Below are 18040 nucleotides of genomic sequence, written 5' to 3' on the forward strand. Positions count from 1 at the left end.
CTCCACACACTGACATTCCTCCAGATTTAATGGTTTGATGATATTCTGATTAGAGATAGAAATATGGAAATCCTTTACAATCTTTCATTTAGGAAAATTGTTTTTAAACTGATGATTTTCTCACACACTCGTTGACAAACTGAAGCTTCTCTTTGCTTGTCAAAGACTTTCATGGATGCTGCTTTTGGATTTCATAAAGGACCAAAACACTTTATGAATGTTGGCTTCAGGCACAAACTGTGAGGTGTGGAATTAGATGTAATTCCTGGGAATACAGTTGTGGTCATAGAAGGCTTTCCAGCTCCAACCAAACCCTCGTGTTCATAAAGATATAAATGAAAACATTTGTCTGTGTTTGTCTTGGCAAACATTTCATAGAGTACAATTACAATAAATTAATCTGACAGATCAAAGTTTGTGGAAAATAAAGTTCAGCTTCAAAAGGTTATTGTAAGTCCAAGTTAGAAGAGTCTGAAGGTCTGTAATGTCACATCTTCTTCTAATCTCTCACAGCAAAGCCAAAAAGCCAACAAGAAGAGATTTAAAGAGTAATAACTCTGGCCTGAGGCTGGTGTGAAGCTTTAGTCAGAGATCAGATCCCAGCAAGGAGACTTTGTCCCACCTCACATAACCTCTCTGAGAAAGGAGCTGAAAGCTTTGTATTTCCTCCTCTTCAGCTCTGGGAAATAAACTCAAGCTCCACTCACAGCTGCACAATTCTCTGATTACAGGAAGCATAAATCTCGGGGAAAAGAAACTGCAGGGGGACAAGAAGGAGGAGATGGAAGCAGAGGGCATACAATGCTGCCAGATCCCTGGTGTAACGGGTAATAAGAGCAGAGCGCTGGGGGGTGCGTCCGGGGAAATCAGGATGCTGCCCCTGAAGATGGGGTTGACCGCCAGCGTCAGCAGCGCCAGCAGTGATGTTACAATAAGTTTCCCCAACTCAAGCCAAGGCTGCAGGGATGTCTGAATCCAGAGTTACCCAGAGGGAGGGGTTTGATGAGGAAAATGCAAACCTGTTAGCACTTTAGCCTCATTCTTAGTCATAGCGGCTGATCGTTCAACAGCTTAATAGACTCATTTGTCACCCTAGTATTCCATAAACAGTAAACAGGTGCATTATACAATAAAAAGAAATACAGTATATGAGGCGGAAACAGTTTGTCCAGTTCTAAGGAGCTTAAAAGTGAATATTTGACCTCAGCAGATTCTTCAACACACCTTCAACCCTCTTAAGTCTCATTTCTGCCCTCAAACCCACATGGATACAAACTGTCTGTCTTCCTTTACATGCTGATTTTGATAGATTTTCAGAGAGCTTGCTAATGCGGAACCATGAAAACGGAGCAGTACCACCGGCAACTGTGAGGGCAGTGCTGAACAGTAGAGCAGGAGAGCATTTCTAATGAGGCTTCGGCCAACAGTATATGGATCAACTGAAGGTCCAGATGCATCTCTCAGATTCTGGTTCAGGTCTTTGCTGTATTTGTTCCTCTTTCTTCAGGACATCGCTTTCAGATCCTGTTCATCTGCTGTAGATAATTTTTAGTCCTGACTCTTCTTCTTTTGTCCAGTGTCTGCCTCCATGCTGAGTTTCCGGCTAACAGCTGTTTGGGAATCACCTTGTTGCTGCTAGAATCTTGTTTTTTGTCTGTCAGACTGTCTGATCTTTGCTGGTTTTCACAGATGAAACTAAAGAAATGAAAACAAATGATGAGTCTTTGTAGCCTAAAGATCTGTTATTGATAACGCAGGGTGATCATGTTGGTGGGAGGTTCCTGGACTGACTCTTAACTTCCTCGGTTTAAAGGAGCTTTGAGGTAAAATCACTGCTTTGCTTCTGTGAAAAAAAAGAAAAAAACAAACAAAAAACCCCCAAATCTGCTAATCAATCACCACAAATAAAAAATTGTTCAGCTTTTTTTATACCCATAAATAACTTAAACAACTTCAAACATGCTCAAAACTACAAGACGTGCAATAGTTTTTTTTTTTTTTTAGGATTTTAACCCTTTAAATTCCAGTTTGATCATTGGAATTATTAAAAACATACAAAACATTAAGTATTTTTGACATAATCAATATCAGGGTATGGAGCTTTTGTGGGGACTGAAGTTTTGGATATGTCTTCATTGGTAGGAAAATAATCTTGATTGCATTAATATCTTTTATGTAGAATCAGAAAGTCCCTCTGGTGACCTTCGTGGCCAAAAATGTCCCATTGACTTCTATTACAACTACATATTTTAATCTCACAGTCATAAAACCAAAACCAGTGTAAAACCAATCATTCTTTAGCGTCAGCATTTCATTTGTCATGATATTTGACGTTTTTATTGGATTCTACCAGATTCAGCTGTTTTCCTGTTGAGGTCAGATGCAGGAAATCCTGGTTTTATTGCCACTTATAGTAGCTGTGAGACAACCAGGTGGCTCCTAAAATGACTGAATGTTTTGAGCAGGAAGTTCAAGTGCAAAAAAGAAATAAAAACAGATTACAACAAAGTCTGACTGTTGGAAGAGAAATATAAAGAAATGTAGGGTGGATGAAGAGTTTTAGACAGTTCAGCAGTGTTGGGATGAACTGAAGTATTGATTGTGAACCAGTTGCTAACAGCAGCTCTAATGGGAGTAAATCTTTGCAGCAGCTTCAACATCTGAAAACAGCTGCAGCAGAGTGGAATGAATGTGGTCTGTACATAACTTTTCAGGGATGTTCTGGGATAGTTTTACCACCGGGGATACCATATGGCTCAAATCTGTTGCACAGAAGGAACACCGCAAAGTTCTGAGGAATCTTATTATCTTTTTAAGAAAGTATGAACCATCTGCAGTAAACTCCATATGTTTGTTATCCTAAGTAGCTTAAGACCACTTAAAACTTCAGCAATCAGTTTATTTTCAGTAATCTGATTTCTTAACATATTGCATGGTGGCCTTAAGTCTTAATAGGCTCAAGAAGAGGTCTGAGCTTTTTAATGTAAAAGTCTGCAGAGAAGGTGTGTTACAGAGGGGAAACTTATGGAGGAAGCCCAGTCTGAGTAGTTCAAACAGAGGAAGTTTAAAAACTTTTCTATAAAGAAGGCTAACTGAACCGTTATTAAATATGAGATCTCTACGGAAAGCTGGTGTAACACACAAACATGTTTCTGAAACGCCACCACTTATTTATTAAAAACAACTAAATGAAACAGCTGCATGTAAAGATACTTTAAATGTTTCAGTTAATTGTAAATGGACTGCAGCCCATCTTAGGCCAGGGTTTAATCTTCCACCTTCCTGTCCTCAGAGTGAGCTGATATAAGTCTGAACAGAGTTTTTACCGGTGAGACAGATTACCTCCAGTCCTGACTACCTGTTGAGGAAGGATTTATTAAATCACAGACTGTTTCTCGGCCTCTGATGGATTAAAGAGCCGCTGAGTGAAATCATTTCAATCCTCACTTCACCACAGTCCATCTGTAAAACCCTGAAAGGCCTCTGAGGAGACCGTGAACTCCGGCTTTAGAAACACTCAGCTTAAGGCGGGTGTTAATGACTCTCATCCACGGCTCCTAATTAAAATTGATCGGTGGTTGATTAACTGGCTCATTCTCAGAAATCAATGTGACTGATGACGCGCTGCAGAGTTCAGAGGATGGAGGACGAGCTCTCTACGTTTGATGTTCAGTCAATTAGAAATATAATGATACAGAACTTAAATGCTGCTAAAACTCTGTAATGAAGCCGACTGCACGTGTAATTAAAAATATACGGCATGTGAAGAAGACTCAGTCTGATTAGAAGGCGCTGCTTTACATTTCGGACACATACTGGTTTAATTTTACCTGAAAATAACCTGTAATCTTTGACGTTTTTATGTCTTTGTGTTTATAGTGAACATCTTTAAACACAAATATCAGACAAGCACATCTATCTATCTATCTATCTATCTATCTATCTATCTATCTATCTATCTATCTATCTATCTATCTATCTATCTATCTATCCATCCATCCATCCATCCATCCATCCATCCATCCATCCATCTCTGTATATATATATATATACATACATATATATATATATATGATAAGTATTTCTATTCTATATATATGTATGTGTGTGTGAGTGTGTGTGTGTGTCATTATGTAAATAGTATACCACTATACCATTTATAGTATATATAAATATTTGCTCAATTTATAAATAATAATATTTTCATTTAAATATTTTATTTTATTTCTTTATTTGAAATAAACAAATGAAATTATATTGTGGGTTAATAAATAGAAATATATTTTATTTCAATATTTTTTATTTAATATGCTTATTATTTTTCTTCCTTAAAGCTCCCTACAAGACAGACAGGTAAGAGAGATTATTCCTGCTAGCAGCCATTACACTCAGGAATAAATACTTCACTTAGTAATTAATTATTATTATTTCTTAAAAATTTAATTTAATTTAATTTAATTTAATTTAATTTAATTTAATTTAATTTAACTTTTCTCTAAAAGTGGTGTGGAAGTCATTTTAATACTTCCACAGTGGCTTCCCTGTTGTGATGGTTTGGCTCGCTGAGCTCATGACCTTCTATAGGTCACATCGTTACTCGTGCCATTTCTAGCAAGAATTTTTCTTGCTCTGCCTTTTCACTCAATTCAAAGCCCTGAATTAGTCTTTTTAAGTCCATCAGACCTGAAAAACAGGGTGAGTCCCTAGCCTCTGCTCTGAGTAGTTTCACCTCATAATTCTCTCTTTGCCAATTTAAAAAAGTCATTACATGACCGATGGAGCAAAATGAAGACAAGTTGTGTCTCATTGTATGAGGCAGCAGCTAAATTATTTCCCTAGAGGACAGTTTAAATGTCTGAAGCCTTTAAACTCTGACTGATGTCTTCACATCTGCCGTTCAGTATTAATAAATGAAGCGTTATTCGCTGCTCTGATAAACCCCGCCCTCAATCGATCAGATTTTCCAGGCCTTCATTCCGTGGTGTAATTCCTGGCACAGACTCACCGGCGGAGCAGGGCCCGTCGGACACCCGGGAGATGAGTCTCTGCTGCTTGCAGGACGCCTGTCGCCTGTAGCACTCGTTCTGGTAGGTGTCTCCGTTCGAGCCGCACACCGGGACGTAGTTTTTGTGGCACTGCAAATCAAACACAGTCAGTTTAAGTTTCAGGATAATAAAAGAGTCAAATGTACAGAAATATGTACGTCTTTGTATGTCCTCTTTGCCCTTGTGGGGTCAGAGGACATAAAAGTCCTGTTTCAAAATCTGTAATTAAAAAAATTTTAAAAATAATATTTTTTCCACTGTTTTTCAAAATTATCCATATAACCAATTTTCGGTGGCAGGGGATTTTTTTTTTTATCAGTCTTGAATACTTTTAATATATATGACAAAGATTTTGATGTAAAGTTAAAGTAAAAAATTTAATTATTAGGATATTTTTGCAGTGTCCGATTTATAATTTACAATGATTTCAGGCCATCAGAGGACAAAAAGGTCATTTCCTCTAAACTTCTATTAAAAGAAAAAGAAAAAAAAATAGATCTTTATCTTCTTTTTCTCACTAAATCAGCTTCAGTCCTAATCTATAATATCGAATATGTAATTATCCAAATTATTTTATTCCTATAAATACCAGCTTCATGACACAATGTCAATTTTAATGAAACAAAAAACAAACAAACAAACAAACAAAAAACTAACTAACTTTTAAAGGAATAAAATAATTGGAATAATAATGGATTTAAGCTTATTTAGTAATTTGAGCAAAAAAAGAGGGAATAAAGTGAATTAGTATTTCATTTATAGCAGTTTTTGTCCACTAATGAGCTGAAAGGGTATAAAATGTGTCCCTGATAACCTTTAAGAAAAACTGAAATTGGAATTTCAAAGTTCTTCAAGAGAAACACAAAAACAACTTTACATATGAGCTAAAAACCATTATGGGAGCCAGAAATTGAGGGAAAAATGACCTGAAAAGGACAAAAGAAATGACCTACAAGGGTTAAATCAGCTGTGTTTTCATGACTTCAAGTTAAAGCACAAAAACAAGAGTCTGCTCTCAGTAATCATGTCATTTAAATACACGCAACATGTCCACCTGAGGCCTGTATGACAAAGTGTGAACAACACACCTCAGATATCTCTCTGATACCTGGCTTTACTTACCCAGACTTTCAGGATAAGCAGCATAACAAAGCTGGTTATTAACTTGGTAATTCCACCCAGGGTTTTCTAACTTGATCAGTGCACACTCACATTAAAGGGGCGGAGTATACAGTATACAGTATATATGGACAATTATGTTTTCATTTGGAAGAGGAAGAGGAGGGTGAATGTGCCTCTGAATCTGATGTACGGGGACACTTTATATTTTTTATTTAAAACAGTATGTAGGTATGTGGAGATTCCTCGAGCTTTATATCTGACGGTACATCACGCCAACATTCAAACCACTTCCTGACCCGTTTCATGCAGCAAGGCTTCAATCATCAGAGCAACATCCTTTTCTCTAACAACTACACAAGCCTTGAGCCTCGCTTTACTAAACACTTCCAGGATTTCTTGTTACTGCTTTGAAACATTGGCGCTGTACGTCCCATCCCTACTGATAATATCTGGACTCAGTCAGTCTTTAGGCAGCAGCAGTGACTTGAACTTTAATCAGCGGCCATGAGAAGAAGTCAGCGTGTGGAGGAGTGACATGTGACCTTTATGTTAGATGGAGCAGGAGACATGTTGCCATCTTGCTGCTGTTTCACTGTGCACATTGCATTAATTCATTATTATGCACAATTAGGAAACAAATAAAACACAATAACTTCTATGAAGGGATGAGGTCTATGGAGTGGTTTTTACTCTTGAACAAAACAAGTCGTAAAAACTGCTGACAGGGTTTTCTTTGCTGAGCGGACTAGAAATGAATAAAAGCTACAGCACTGGCCAGAAGTTCTATTAAAGCACATCAACCTGGATTTTAAACTCTCTGGTCCGGAAAACTTAGTTTCTAAAACACATTAGACTTGAAGTTAATTAGCTGACTCTGTTGGAGGGATCCATCCTTCATGTTGGGGGAACCAGCGTTCTGTTTACAGCAGTTCATTTACGTCGTTCAGAATTTCTTTTCATCTTTTTTCTGGGTTGTGTCTTCAGCTGCAGCAGCAGATTTTCATCCTGTTTCCGTCTAGAAGGCAGAGAAAAACACGCCCCTGCAGAAACTTCTCCAGCTGATGTGCTTCTGGCTGACAGTGGGTTGGATACAAAGGACAGTTCGGGCTTTATGTGAGCAGAAATAAAGATGGCTGCATTTACAAGGTGTCAGTTAGATGAGCAGGATGATGAGAGAGCAGGTGAGGTGGTACACCTGAGAATCCAGGTAGAAAGGGTTGCTGGCTGCAGGATTTTATATGAAACAGTATTTGCCCTTATAGAATAATCAGCTACACATGTGGCCACATGTGATTAACATGCAACCACACATTTAACAGGTGAACCACATGTGAAAAACATATAAATCCCATGTGAAACACATGTGATTCACATGTGATCCCACATGTAGTTCACATGTTTCACATGCTTTTCTTATGTGGTACGCATGTGAATCAAATGTGTTTTACAAATGTGGTTTCATTTGTGAATCACATGTGATTGACATGTAGTTTACATGTGGTTAACGTGATTCACACTAGGGCTGCAACGATTAGTTAATGTTGTTGACAATAGCCGACAATAAAAATAGTCGACAACGAATTTAGACGTTGACTATTGTTGGCAAAAAAAAAAAAAAAAAAAAAAAGACAGAGTGAGACATCATCTTCTAATCCTATCTCTGCTGGGAGTTGCACAATGCACATGAACAAAGAGCGGGAAAAAAATCCAGAGTGAGACATCGTCTTCTTTTTTTTCTTTAATCTCTGCTGAGAGTTGCACATGTGCAAGAAAGTCCGCCAGGGGAACAATATGGTGGCGGATTAGGGAACAAAACGGCAGCAGAGAACGTTAAAAGTCTGGGATAACTTCACGTTAAACTTACAAAATAAATTAAATAAATGTGAGATTTGTAAAGTGGACCTTGTGTTCCATGGAAGTACGTCTGCAATGCTCGAACATTTAAAGAGGAGGCACGTCAGACTTACTTAACAACCTCATGCAAAATTTCAAAGCTGAAAGTGAAATAAGATCCATTTATAATAATCATGAGATACATAATCCGATTGGTCGACTAGTCGTTTTAATAGTCATGACTAATCGACCATCAGAATAGTCATTAGTTGCAGCCCTAATTCACACATAAACCAGATATACATGACGTGAAGAGTACGTGGAAGATATACCATGTAAAATACATATTTATTTGTAATGTCCTGCAAACGGGATATGTAGAACCAATGGGTTAAGAAAAAATGATCCCGCAGACTTGTATCATAGTTTAATGTAGGTATTGTGGAGAGAGACGTCCAACTGGACCAAAAACAGCAAACCTGGTAGGAACATCAGCTGTAGCATCTAGCCTGCTAACGTTTGTTTGTGTAACACATTACTGTGAATGTCCAGCACATAATGAAGGAGCTGGCATTCATGTAGTGTCCAAAACGCATTAGCACTTGGCTGCCCTGATTCCCCTGAGGATCTCTATACAGTTAACAGCATATAGTGGTTGAGTGAGAGGATTAATGAGTGGCCAATCTGAAAACAGCCTGAGTATGTAAACAGCTTTGAAGCTGTCTTGCTTAGAGTCACTTTGATAGATGCATAAATTTGGGACTGACCTGCAAACCTTGTGGTTGGAAGATGACCACTACCAATTGTGGGACACAAATATAGCTTTACCTGTTGAACAGGATCCTTTTTTTTTTATCTTAATGTTCTGTACAGGTACTTTTCCACATGTTTAACCCTCCTCAGTGTTAGCTTTTGACCAAATCTTTACAAACCAAACATTTGTCCCTGAATGCAGAGCATGCAGAGCTGTTATCATTACCATGTTATCATTACCATTCCTGGTAAATTTACTGTAAAAAAATAAAATAAAATAGTTTTCAGTCACTAAATATGAAGAAAGTAGTTGAGCGTTTATAGCTTTTTGTTAAGAGTGTTAGCTTGGACCACATTTTCTCTGCTGTCAGAGTCAAACTCCAGCTGCAGGTGCACATTTCAATGTTCAGCAGTCCATATTCTATTAACTTATATCCATCAATCACTCGGCGGGAATGCCCTGCAGGTCTGACCTCTAGCACTGCCTGCAACAGCTCAGGCTGTCATTGGACAGAAGGGACCTTCTCTGACATCTGCAGCGAGAGACCAAACTGTGCTGTCACCAGCCGGAGAATCCATATCTGGGTTTGAGTTAAGAAAGAATCGGGATGTAATCAAGCTCTAAGAAGAATTTGTCTCCTTCACATCCAAACTCCAGCTGAGCTTGAGGACAACCTCCATTTCTGTCCCGTCTTTATTAGCTTTCTTCATCAGCCGAACAGACGTGTGGTTAATTTCAGCTGAGGCAACATGTTTTTATCAGCTCAGGAGCTCATTAGCAGCACTTAGCAGGACGTTTGGGTCTCTCTGTGATGACAGCAACTCTTTTCTGTTTATACAAGCAAATGCAAAAGTTTTAATGATCTTGAGGAAGACAGAACCTGCTGCTTCCAACAGACGGGGGGTAGCAGAGGTGTGATGAGCTGAAGCTTAAAGTGTTTGATATTGTGACTGTGTGCCCCCCACCCTCAATGATTTACAGTCGAGCACACAAACACCAGCTAAGTAATTATACAGTTTACCTTGTCTGAAGATAATTCAATCATAAGAGGAGATAAATCTACAGAAATGAGAGTGAGACCTCAGTTCTTAGCTGCCTTCTGCTATTACTTGTTCCTAAAACTGCAACAAGGACAACCTCCATCTCTATAGAGAAGTAGGGAGTGGGAATCTTTAGGCACATCACAATTTAACTACGATTCAGAAGGCTATGATGCATTTACAAAACTATTCATGGATCTATCTTTTATCACTGTGTGGCTACTTGTTACTTTTAAAAGTATTTCTTATTTTCTATTATAGTCCAATTAAAGGCCCAGGTATTACAATCCCATGAACACCTGCAGCCTGTTGATGGAGTGGTTTTTAAATGACCATGCAGTGACCAATGCGGCATGAGAATGAGAGGGCAAGGTTTTCTTCTTTTCACGTCTTCGACCATCGGATGTTAAATAGTAGATAGTTGGTTGCATGTTTGGAGAAATGACATTGGCTGAGATTCTATTGTGCTCCAGCCCTGAAGCCAAACTCCTCAGTACCTGAATTTACTTCCAATATCTATCAATAATTAAAACAATGGAAGGAATTTGGTAATTCACCTTGAAGGTTGAATATGCCAGGATACATCCCAGCATCGGGGAAATATGCCTGTTACTGTAGTAAATTGATGTGATGTTTGTTTGGAGCACCAAGACACTGTCTGCCATTCATCGGTGATAAGATGATAACTTAGGGTGACGTAGGATTCTATCGCAACACTAGACTTACCTCCCGGGAGTCCGACTGGCTCTGCTCCACCAGTGAGTCTGTGCCAGGAAATTCTATAGTAACTATCTGCTAGTGGCTTGGCAGTCAGCTGCACGCAGGTGTGAGCTCTGAGTAGTCAGAGATATGTTTAACTGATGGGTCATTTGCCATTTTCTGCGCTACACATGTGCATTAACCAAGCGTATGGCATATCGATGGGTCTGTCAAACCGTCACAACTCTGGTTGGTTTTAGGTTCAGCCATTGTTTTATGTGCACACCACAGACAGTCTGGACACTACGCATCCACAATTTCTAGTTCCACCTTTTGCATTCCTCAAAGTTGTGTTTTTAAGTAATAGTTAAAAAACAAATTATTTAACGTTGCACACCTGAATCGTCCACATTCGCATCATGATGCATCTAAAAAACAGCTTTTCTCCAACCTTCTGAGGAAGGGATTTAAAAACGCTTTACGTAACTTTCAGACCTTAAAACTCTGCATTCATGAGGCTGAGAAACCATCTCACAACTTTTTCTTCCAGGACGCTTCGTGATGTTGCAGCTGAGTTTTGCTTTACACACCACGTCACACACTAGCAAGCGGATATAAACACACACAGTGGCTGATTTAGCAAAGAAACACGCAACAGAGGAAACGAAAGAGAGAAAGAGACAGAACAAGAGATAAGACAAGATTCAACACCAGATGGACTTTAACTGACTTGAGGTCAGTAAAAATACAGGGAGGATGCAAGATGATGCTGGATTAGCTGCAGTGCTTCTGTGCTATGTCTTGTGTTGAGGACAATAGAAGAAGAACCAGGATTAAAGAAACTATCTACAGCAGATGAACAGGATCTGACAGCGATGTCCTGGAGAAAAAGGAAAAAATCCAGCAAAAACCTGAACTAGGATCTGAGTGTGCATCTGGGCCACTTGTTCAAAAGTCACATTTATCGAGCATCAGCAGGAGGTGATCGGGGTGGATTGTGGACGTATAGAGCTTCATGTTGTGCTTCATGTTGCTGTAAACTGGTAAACTTATGGATGTTCCTGCTCTAGTATAAAACATCTGCCTCTCTCAGGCTGTGGTGAAACTCCTCTGATGTGTCGTACTATCTCTTTGCTCAGTACTGTCGGTGCTGTTTTGCTTCACATCACAGAGCGAGACGGCCAGTTTTTAACAGTTTCCGAGTGTTGTGTTGTTGCACTTAAGTTGCAGCTCGGGGTGAATTAGTCTTCCTGACACTGCCTTTCACACTACAGCTGTTTTCAGTCTGTGGTGTTGTTTGGTCAGATGGAGTAACTGTCTTTTGTTATATGTCAGAGAAACACACAGCAGGCAGGCGGGTTGCACTGTCTTTGTTATTGTCTTGTTTTAACTGAAGGGAAGAGTTGAGAGTCATGGCCACTGTCAGTGTTTCATACGATTGCTGTATTCACAGTAGAAGCACAGCTTAACGGGGAACAAGAACATGACATTGTCTTGTTCTTTTGGTGTGCGGTTCTGTTATGTCATAATAATATCAATAATCACAGGAAAAAAACATTTAATCTTTGATTTTCTGTGGTTTTATGTATCAGAACATAAAAACATAATCTGATCCAGGACGAGTCTCAAAATGAGGCAAATCCAGCCTCAGACAAAGAACTAACCATAAAATATCAAATTTTAAAACATAGTCTGTGAGAACTTACGTCCACCTGCTGATCCAGCAGCTCATAGAAGCTCTTTGAGCAGCAGAAAGCTGAAGTAAAAGTTTTCTGAATCATGTTATCAGTCTGTCGCAGCGTTGTGGAGGAACTTTTCTCCACTCGTCTTTCCATCGTTGCTTCCATTCACTCAGATTTGCAGCTTTGCTTTCTGCAGCTCTCTGAAGGTCCCACCACAGCATCTCAGTCAGTTTCAGGTCTGGACTTTGACTGGATCATGTCAACAGTTTGATTCTTTTCTTTTACAGTCATTCTGTATAAATCTGCTGCATGAGACAGTGTCTGCCAAGCGTTAGTTGTCAGACAGATGGACTCACATTAACTCTGGAATACTGTGGTATCCAGAGGAGTTCTTGGTCAAGGTGTCCAGATCATCATCCCTCCACCACCGTGCTGACAGCTGCTATGACGTGTTTGTGATGACATGCTGTTACTTGGTTTTTTGTTCTGACCCAACATGTCCACTTTTGTCTGGTCTGAAGTCTTGTGGTTTGTTCAGATGGAGCTTTGACAACCTAAGCTGCATTGCCATGTTTGTTTTAGAGAGAAGAGTCTTTCTCCTGCAACCCTTCCAAACAAGTCATATTAATTTAGTCTTTTTTTAACTGGACTATCATGAACTTTAACAATTAACATGCTAACAGAGGCCTGGAGAGTCTGAGATGTAGTTCTGGGGTTTTTTTCCAGTTTCTCTGAGAACCACATGGTCTGATCTTGGACTGAACTTGCTGGAACGTCCACCCCTGGGAAGATTAGCAGCTGTCTTGAATTTTTTGTGAATAAACTTATTCTCTGTAGGACGATGAGGTCCAGATAGTTGGAAATGACATGATAACCTTCCCACATTGATGGGCAGAAACAACTGCTTCTCTAAGATCGTTGCTGATGTCTTTCCTCCTTGGCATCGCGTTTACACATCTGTTGCTACTCAGAGGCAGATTGCTCATATAATGCTGTGCATGTAATTATGTAAATGTAACGAGGAACTATCTAACCATAGTAACAGGTGTAGTAGGTGGAGCTACTTATTAATGGATGTCAGGCTGATTATCAATTCACCGACTGTCAATCAATCACGTGAAAAAATGATTTCATATTATAATTTCTGAGCCCATAAAGAGCCCATCACAATGTGTGCAATAAAAACATCATGAAAGATGTTAAAATAGAGAAAAATGTTGACATTTTATACACACACAAGTTTTAATTTAAAACAGTTTCTCATAAGATGAAATAAAAACACATGCCTGCTTCTCTCCAAGATTTAATCTTGATCAAGCTGAAGAATATTTCATAAACTCTGTCCGTTTTTTATGAAAAATCGTATTTCAAAATTAAATTTCATAACTAAAGAGGTCAGATAAATGGAAAAGCTAGAGTGCAATATGTAATCTCTGACATACAGAAGATTTGAAGACATTACGGTAAATTACAGGTATCTCATTTATTGCAATTTGTCAGTTTGTTTCCCTAAAATTCAACAGAAATCACTATTTCAGACCTTTGAAGAAAAAAGTTTTTGTAGACTGCTACTGCTGACCTTCTTGGTAATTTTTCATAAACAAAAAAAAGAAATGTAATATGCCAGGTTTGTTGTGCATCTTGGATTTGATCTAATTTTAAGAACCTAAAGTCAATAAAAAATAATAAAAAAAAACCTTTAAGAAAAAATAAGTTTCATGTGTGCTCCACGTTGTTCTGCACAAACACATTTGAGACATTAGAGAAACACATGTGTATGTTAATAACATGTAAGTTCTAATTATAAAAAAATTGTATGTATATCTTATATATCACGTGTGAAAGCCATGTAAAATTCCACACGAAACCAACATTTCACATGTAAAAAACCATGTAATTTTAATGTAAAACCAATTTATCATGTGATTTACATCAAATTGCATGTGAAATGGGTTTTACATGTTGTCATGAAAATATTCTAAAACCAGATGTTTCCCATTTGCAAAATGTTTTTCACAGGCAAGGCAAGTTCATTTGTATAACACATTTCATATACAAGATCATTCAAGGTGCTTTACATGAAATATTAATAGCTTTAAAACGGGTGCAGGAAGCAATAAAAAGTACATAAAAAAACTTTAAAAACAAAATACAAGGAATTAAAAACAGAAAAAGCTAAAATAAAATAGATCAAATGCAAGAAATAAAGCTCCAGTTTGGGGAATTAACAGTTGTTTTGATAAAAAGCAGCAAATAGAAAAATTTTTCACCCTGAAAACTGCTGAGTCAGCAGACCTGCAGGTCCTGGGAGTTTGTTCCACATGTGAGGAGCATAAAAGCTGAACGCTGCCTCTCCACGTTTAGTTCTGACTCTGGGAACAGAAAGTAGACCTGACCCTGATGACCTGAGGGATCTGGTTGGTTCATAACGTTTGAATATATTTCACATGTTTCCACATGGGTTCAGTTGTGAATCACATACTTTTGTTTTTTATTTTTTTCTGGAAGGAGTTTTTTTTTTCCTGATACAAAACACCCCGGAATTAAAGGAGGATGTGCTGTTTAGTTTCTATTTCACTTTAACTTACTGTGACTCCTCACAGGAAACTTTTCCACAAAGGTACAAGAAACAGATCTGATTATGTAATCTACCAATTGTCATATTGTATCCTGGAAATGTGGGATAATTTCCCTCCTTATGCTAATACACACTGATGTGTTTGAGCTCCTTCAGGAGGCCAATGCTGGCTTGACTTCTTCAAAGTGTTTCATTTCAAATATTCCTTAGTGACACACATTTCAAGCTAAAAACTAGCAAATTTTAAGGAAAAACACTGAACATCTTGAACAATTTCCCATAAAACTGATCGTTAATGGGGTCTCTCTTCATTGGTTTGGAGCTGAGCACTGACTGAGCATACACAGACCAGAGAGGAAGAAAACAAAGATCTCATCTAACCTGGAACTGGCAGACACATTTGAGCTGAGCTCCATCGTCTCTGCAGACGCCTCCGAATCGGCATGTGGAGTCATCGCAGACCCTCAGGTCGCTCTTCTTCTCTGATAGATCTACAACAGAGAGAGGAACAAAAAGAGAGGGTTAAGAAGAAGGATGGAGGGTGGATCAATTAGGTGAATCAGACCTATAGAGCCTCCACAAGCACCGGCGGTAAATCCTAACGTTTCCACCCTGATCGTACGCTCACTCTGAATGACAGTTTTAAGAGTTCACCAACAGTAAAAGCAGTCAGAGAGCATGACATTCCCCAACAGAGCATGGGTCAGATTGTTTATCTGACAGAGACAAAAGGCTTTTTGTCACCGCAGACACCTGGTGTTTACTCCAGGGACTCTCAAGACAGAAAACTGGGGCTGAAGTCCTCGGAGGGACAATTGCTTGGTTGAATTATTTTTAAAAAGTGAAGCAGAAGTCAGTTTTCAGCTTCATGGAGTCCAAATTATCACAGCTTAGGTTCTGAATTACAGTTTTTCTATCAGAAAATAGACCACCCGCTGAACCAGCACCAACAAGCTGAACCAAGCTCGCAAATCCACCAGGTCAGAGCTGAACTGTCTGTTTTTTTCCTGGAAAGACAAGGTCAGAGAAAAACAAGTAGGAGACAGTCACCATAGCTCCTCTACACGTGACACCGCCATTACAAGCTGTAATAATGGCATGAAGTGGCCTAATAACTGGTTGATTTAACCAGTATTCATAAGTAGATGCTACTAGGTTGTGAGCACCATCATTTTTCTTTGCTAGCTGCTTGCTAGGTTACCAGATCTGATGAGATAGTTACTAATACAAACAGGCTTCTAATATTTTCTCCTCATTTGTTGCTCTGAAAATATCACTTTCTGCAATATAAACTGTCAGATTCTAACGCCCCATTATGACAGGGTGGGCTCCTTGTTGGAAAAAACTTGTCCATTCATTTATCTTCAGGAAACTACTATAACTTGTTTTTTCATCTTGAATAAAAGAAAATATGGTCCTCAAGAAAAACCAGTCTTTTTCTAAACTTCTTGACCCTGCTGAAAATATGAAGTAGTTCTAGTCAAAACCAGGATAAATCCAGGTCTCCACAGGTGTGAACATCCACATTTGTCTAATTATCGACATTCACATCCACTTTAGTGGTAAAACTCTAAAATGAATGGTACCTCTGACGGATTCTGAGCATCTTAAGGATGTTACACTTTTACATCTGATACAGTACAGTTGTAGCTAAAATAAATGCTTTTATGATTATTTACAGATAAAGATTCACCTCAGAGGAGCCAGAAATCGGATGTATGTCATGTAAAATCCCGGTGTAAAAGTGGTGACAACTGATCTTGCAGTGACGTGAGGAAGAGAAAATATCCAGTGAGCAGCAGTTGTCTGGACCAGAACGTCTTGTTGATGTTAAAGGTCAGAGGAGAATGGGCAGACTGGTTGGAGATGATAGAAAAACAACAGGAAGCCACATAAGCACTGGTTCCAACCAAGGTCTGCAGAATGGCATCTCTGAACACACAACATGTCCAACCATGAAGCAGATGGGCTACAGCAGCAGAAGACCACACCGGGTGCCTCCTGTCAGCTAAGAACAGGAAACTGAAGCTCACACACACTCACCAACACTGGACAATAGAAGATGGAGAAACGTTGCTGGTCTGATGAGTCTCAGTTTCAGCTCCACATTCAGATGCTAGGCTCAGAATTTGGTGGAAACATCACGAAAACATGGATCCATCCTGCCTTGGATGCTGGTGGTGTAATGTTGGGGGGATAATTTCTTGTCCCACTTTGGGCCCCTTAGTACCAACGTGGCCTGGTTTAACCACCACAGCCTATCTGAGTATTGTTATTGACCATGTCCATCCTTTTATGACCACAGTGGAGCATCTTCTGATGCTACTTCCAGCAGGATAATGCACCATGTCACAAAGCTCAGATCATCTCCACCTGTTTTCTAGAACATGACGATGAGTTCACTTGACTCCAACGGCCTCCACAGTCACCAGATCTCAGTCCAGTAGAGCAGCTTTGGGATGTGGTGGAACGGGAGATTCTCATCATGGATGCAGCCGAAAAACCTGCAGCAACTGTGTGATGCTGTCATGTCAATATGGAGAAAACCTCTGAGGAAGGTTTCCACCACCTTGTTCAATCTATCACACCAAAATTAAAAAGGAGGTCTAACCTGGTAGTGGAAGGTGGACCTAAAGTGGAGGGTGAGTGAAGTTTGAAGTTTCTGTTTTTACTGGAAATACTGTTACTTTTATTCTTTCAAAACCAAAAAGCTTCAGTTCATTAATTATGCCAAAGTATATGAGGTGATGCAAAGTCATTAGGCTGATATCCATCAGACCGCCGCTAACAAACACATTTCCCAAAATGTCAGAGCATTCTTTTAAGGTCAGAGCCTGCTGGTATTTTATAAACTCTGAGAAGTTCCTCCTCAAACTTGTTGCTTATCCTGAATCAGTCTTGCCCTTTAAAATTTTATGTCTAATCAGTTAATAAAATATCACGGTGTGACTCCTCGATGGTCATTTTCTTACCTGTAGGCCTGAAAAGCAGATTGGAGCTAGATAAAATGTGATGAAACCGCACATAGCATGTGGTTGGTGGAGAGAGTCCTGCCTTGTTAGATAATAACAGGCCTTCATCATTTAGAAATATCCAGTATTTTATTTTTTTTACATAAAAGCCACAGATTCCAGCCTGTGAGTGAGTCTGAACGCAGCTGAATTGGCCTTAAAGCCACATAATGGCCTGTAATTACTGAGCAACTCCTAAAAATGGCCGTTGCTGCCCAAAGTAACAAGCCACGCAAACCCTGCAGCTCAGCAGCTGAAGGAAAGATGTGAACATCC

The 18040-nt window shown here is 39.1% G+C and overlaps 1 protein-coding gene across 1 annotated transcript in view; it reads right to left on the minus strand.

Moving 5' to 3' along the window:
• tmeff1a (transmembrane protein with EGF-like and two follistatin-like domains 1a) overlaps window positions 1-18040 on the minus strand; it is a 104054-nt gene that overhangs the window by 34809 nt on the left and 51205 nt on the right. Inside the window, exons 2-3 of the mRNA XM_041993709.1 lie at window positions 15135-15244; window positions 5006-5135 (exon numbers count right to left, since the gene is read on the minus strand). Of these exons, the coding sequence (XP_041849643.1) occupies window positions 5006-5135; window positions 15135-15244 (240 nt within the window). The remainder of the gene's footprint in view (window positions 1-5005; window positions 5136-15134; window positions 15245-18040) is intronic.

This window comes from Melanotaenia boesemani, chromosome 8, assembly GCF_017639745.1.
Source record: "Melanotaenia boesemani isolate fMelBoe1 chromosome 8, fMelBoe1.pri, whole genome shotgun sequence".
In the NCBI taxonomy this organism is placed as follows: domain Eukaryota; kingdom Metazoa; phylum Chordata; class Actinopteri; order Atheriniformes; family Melanotaeniidae; genus Melanotaenia; species Melanotaenia boesemani.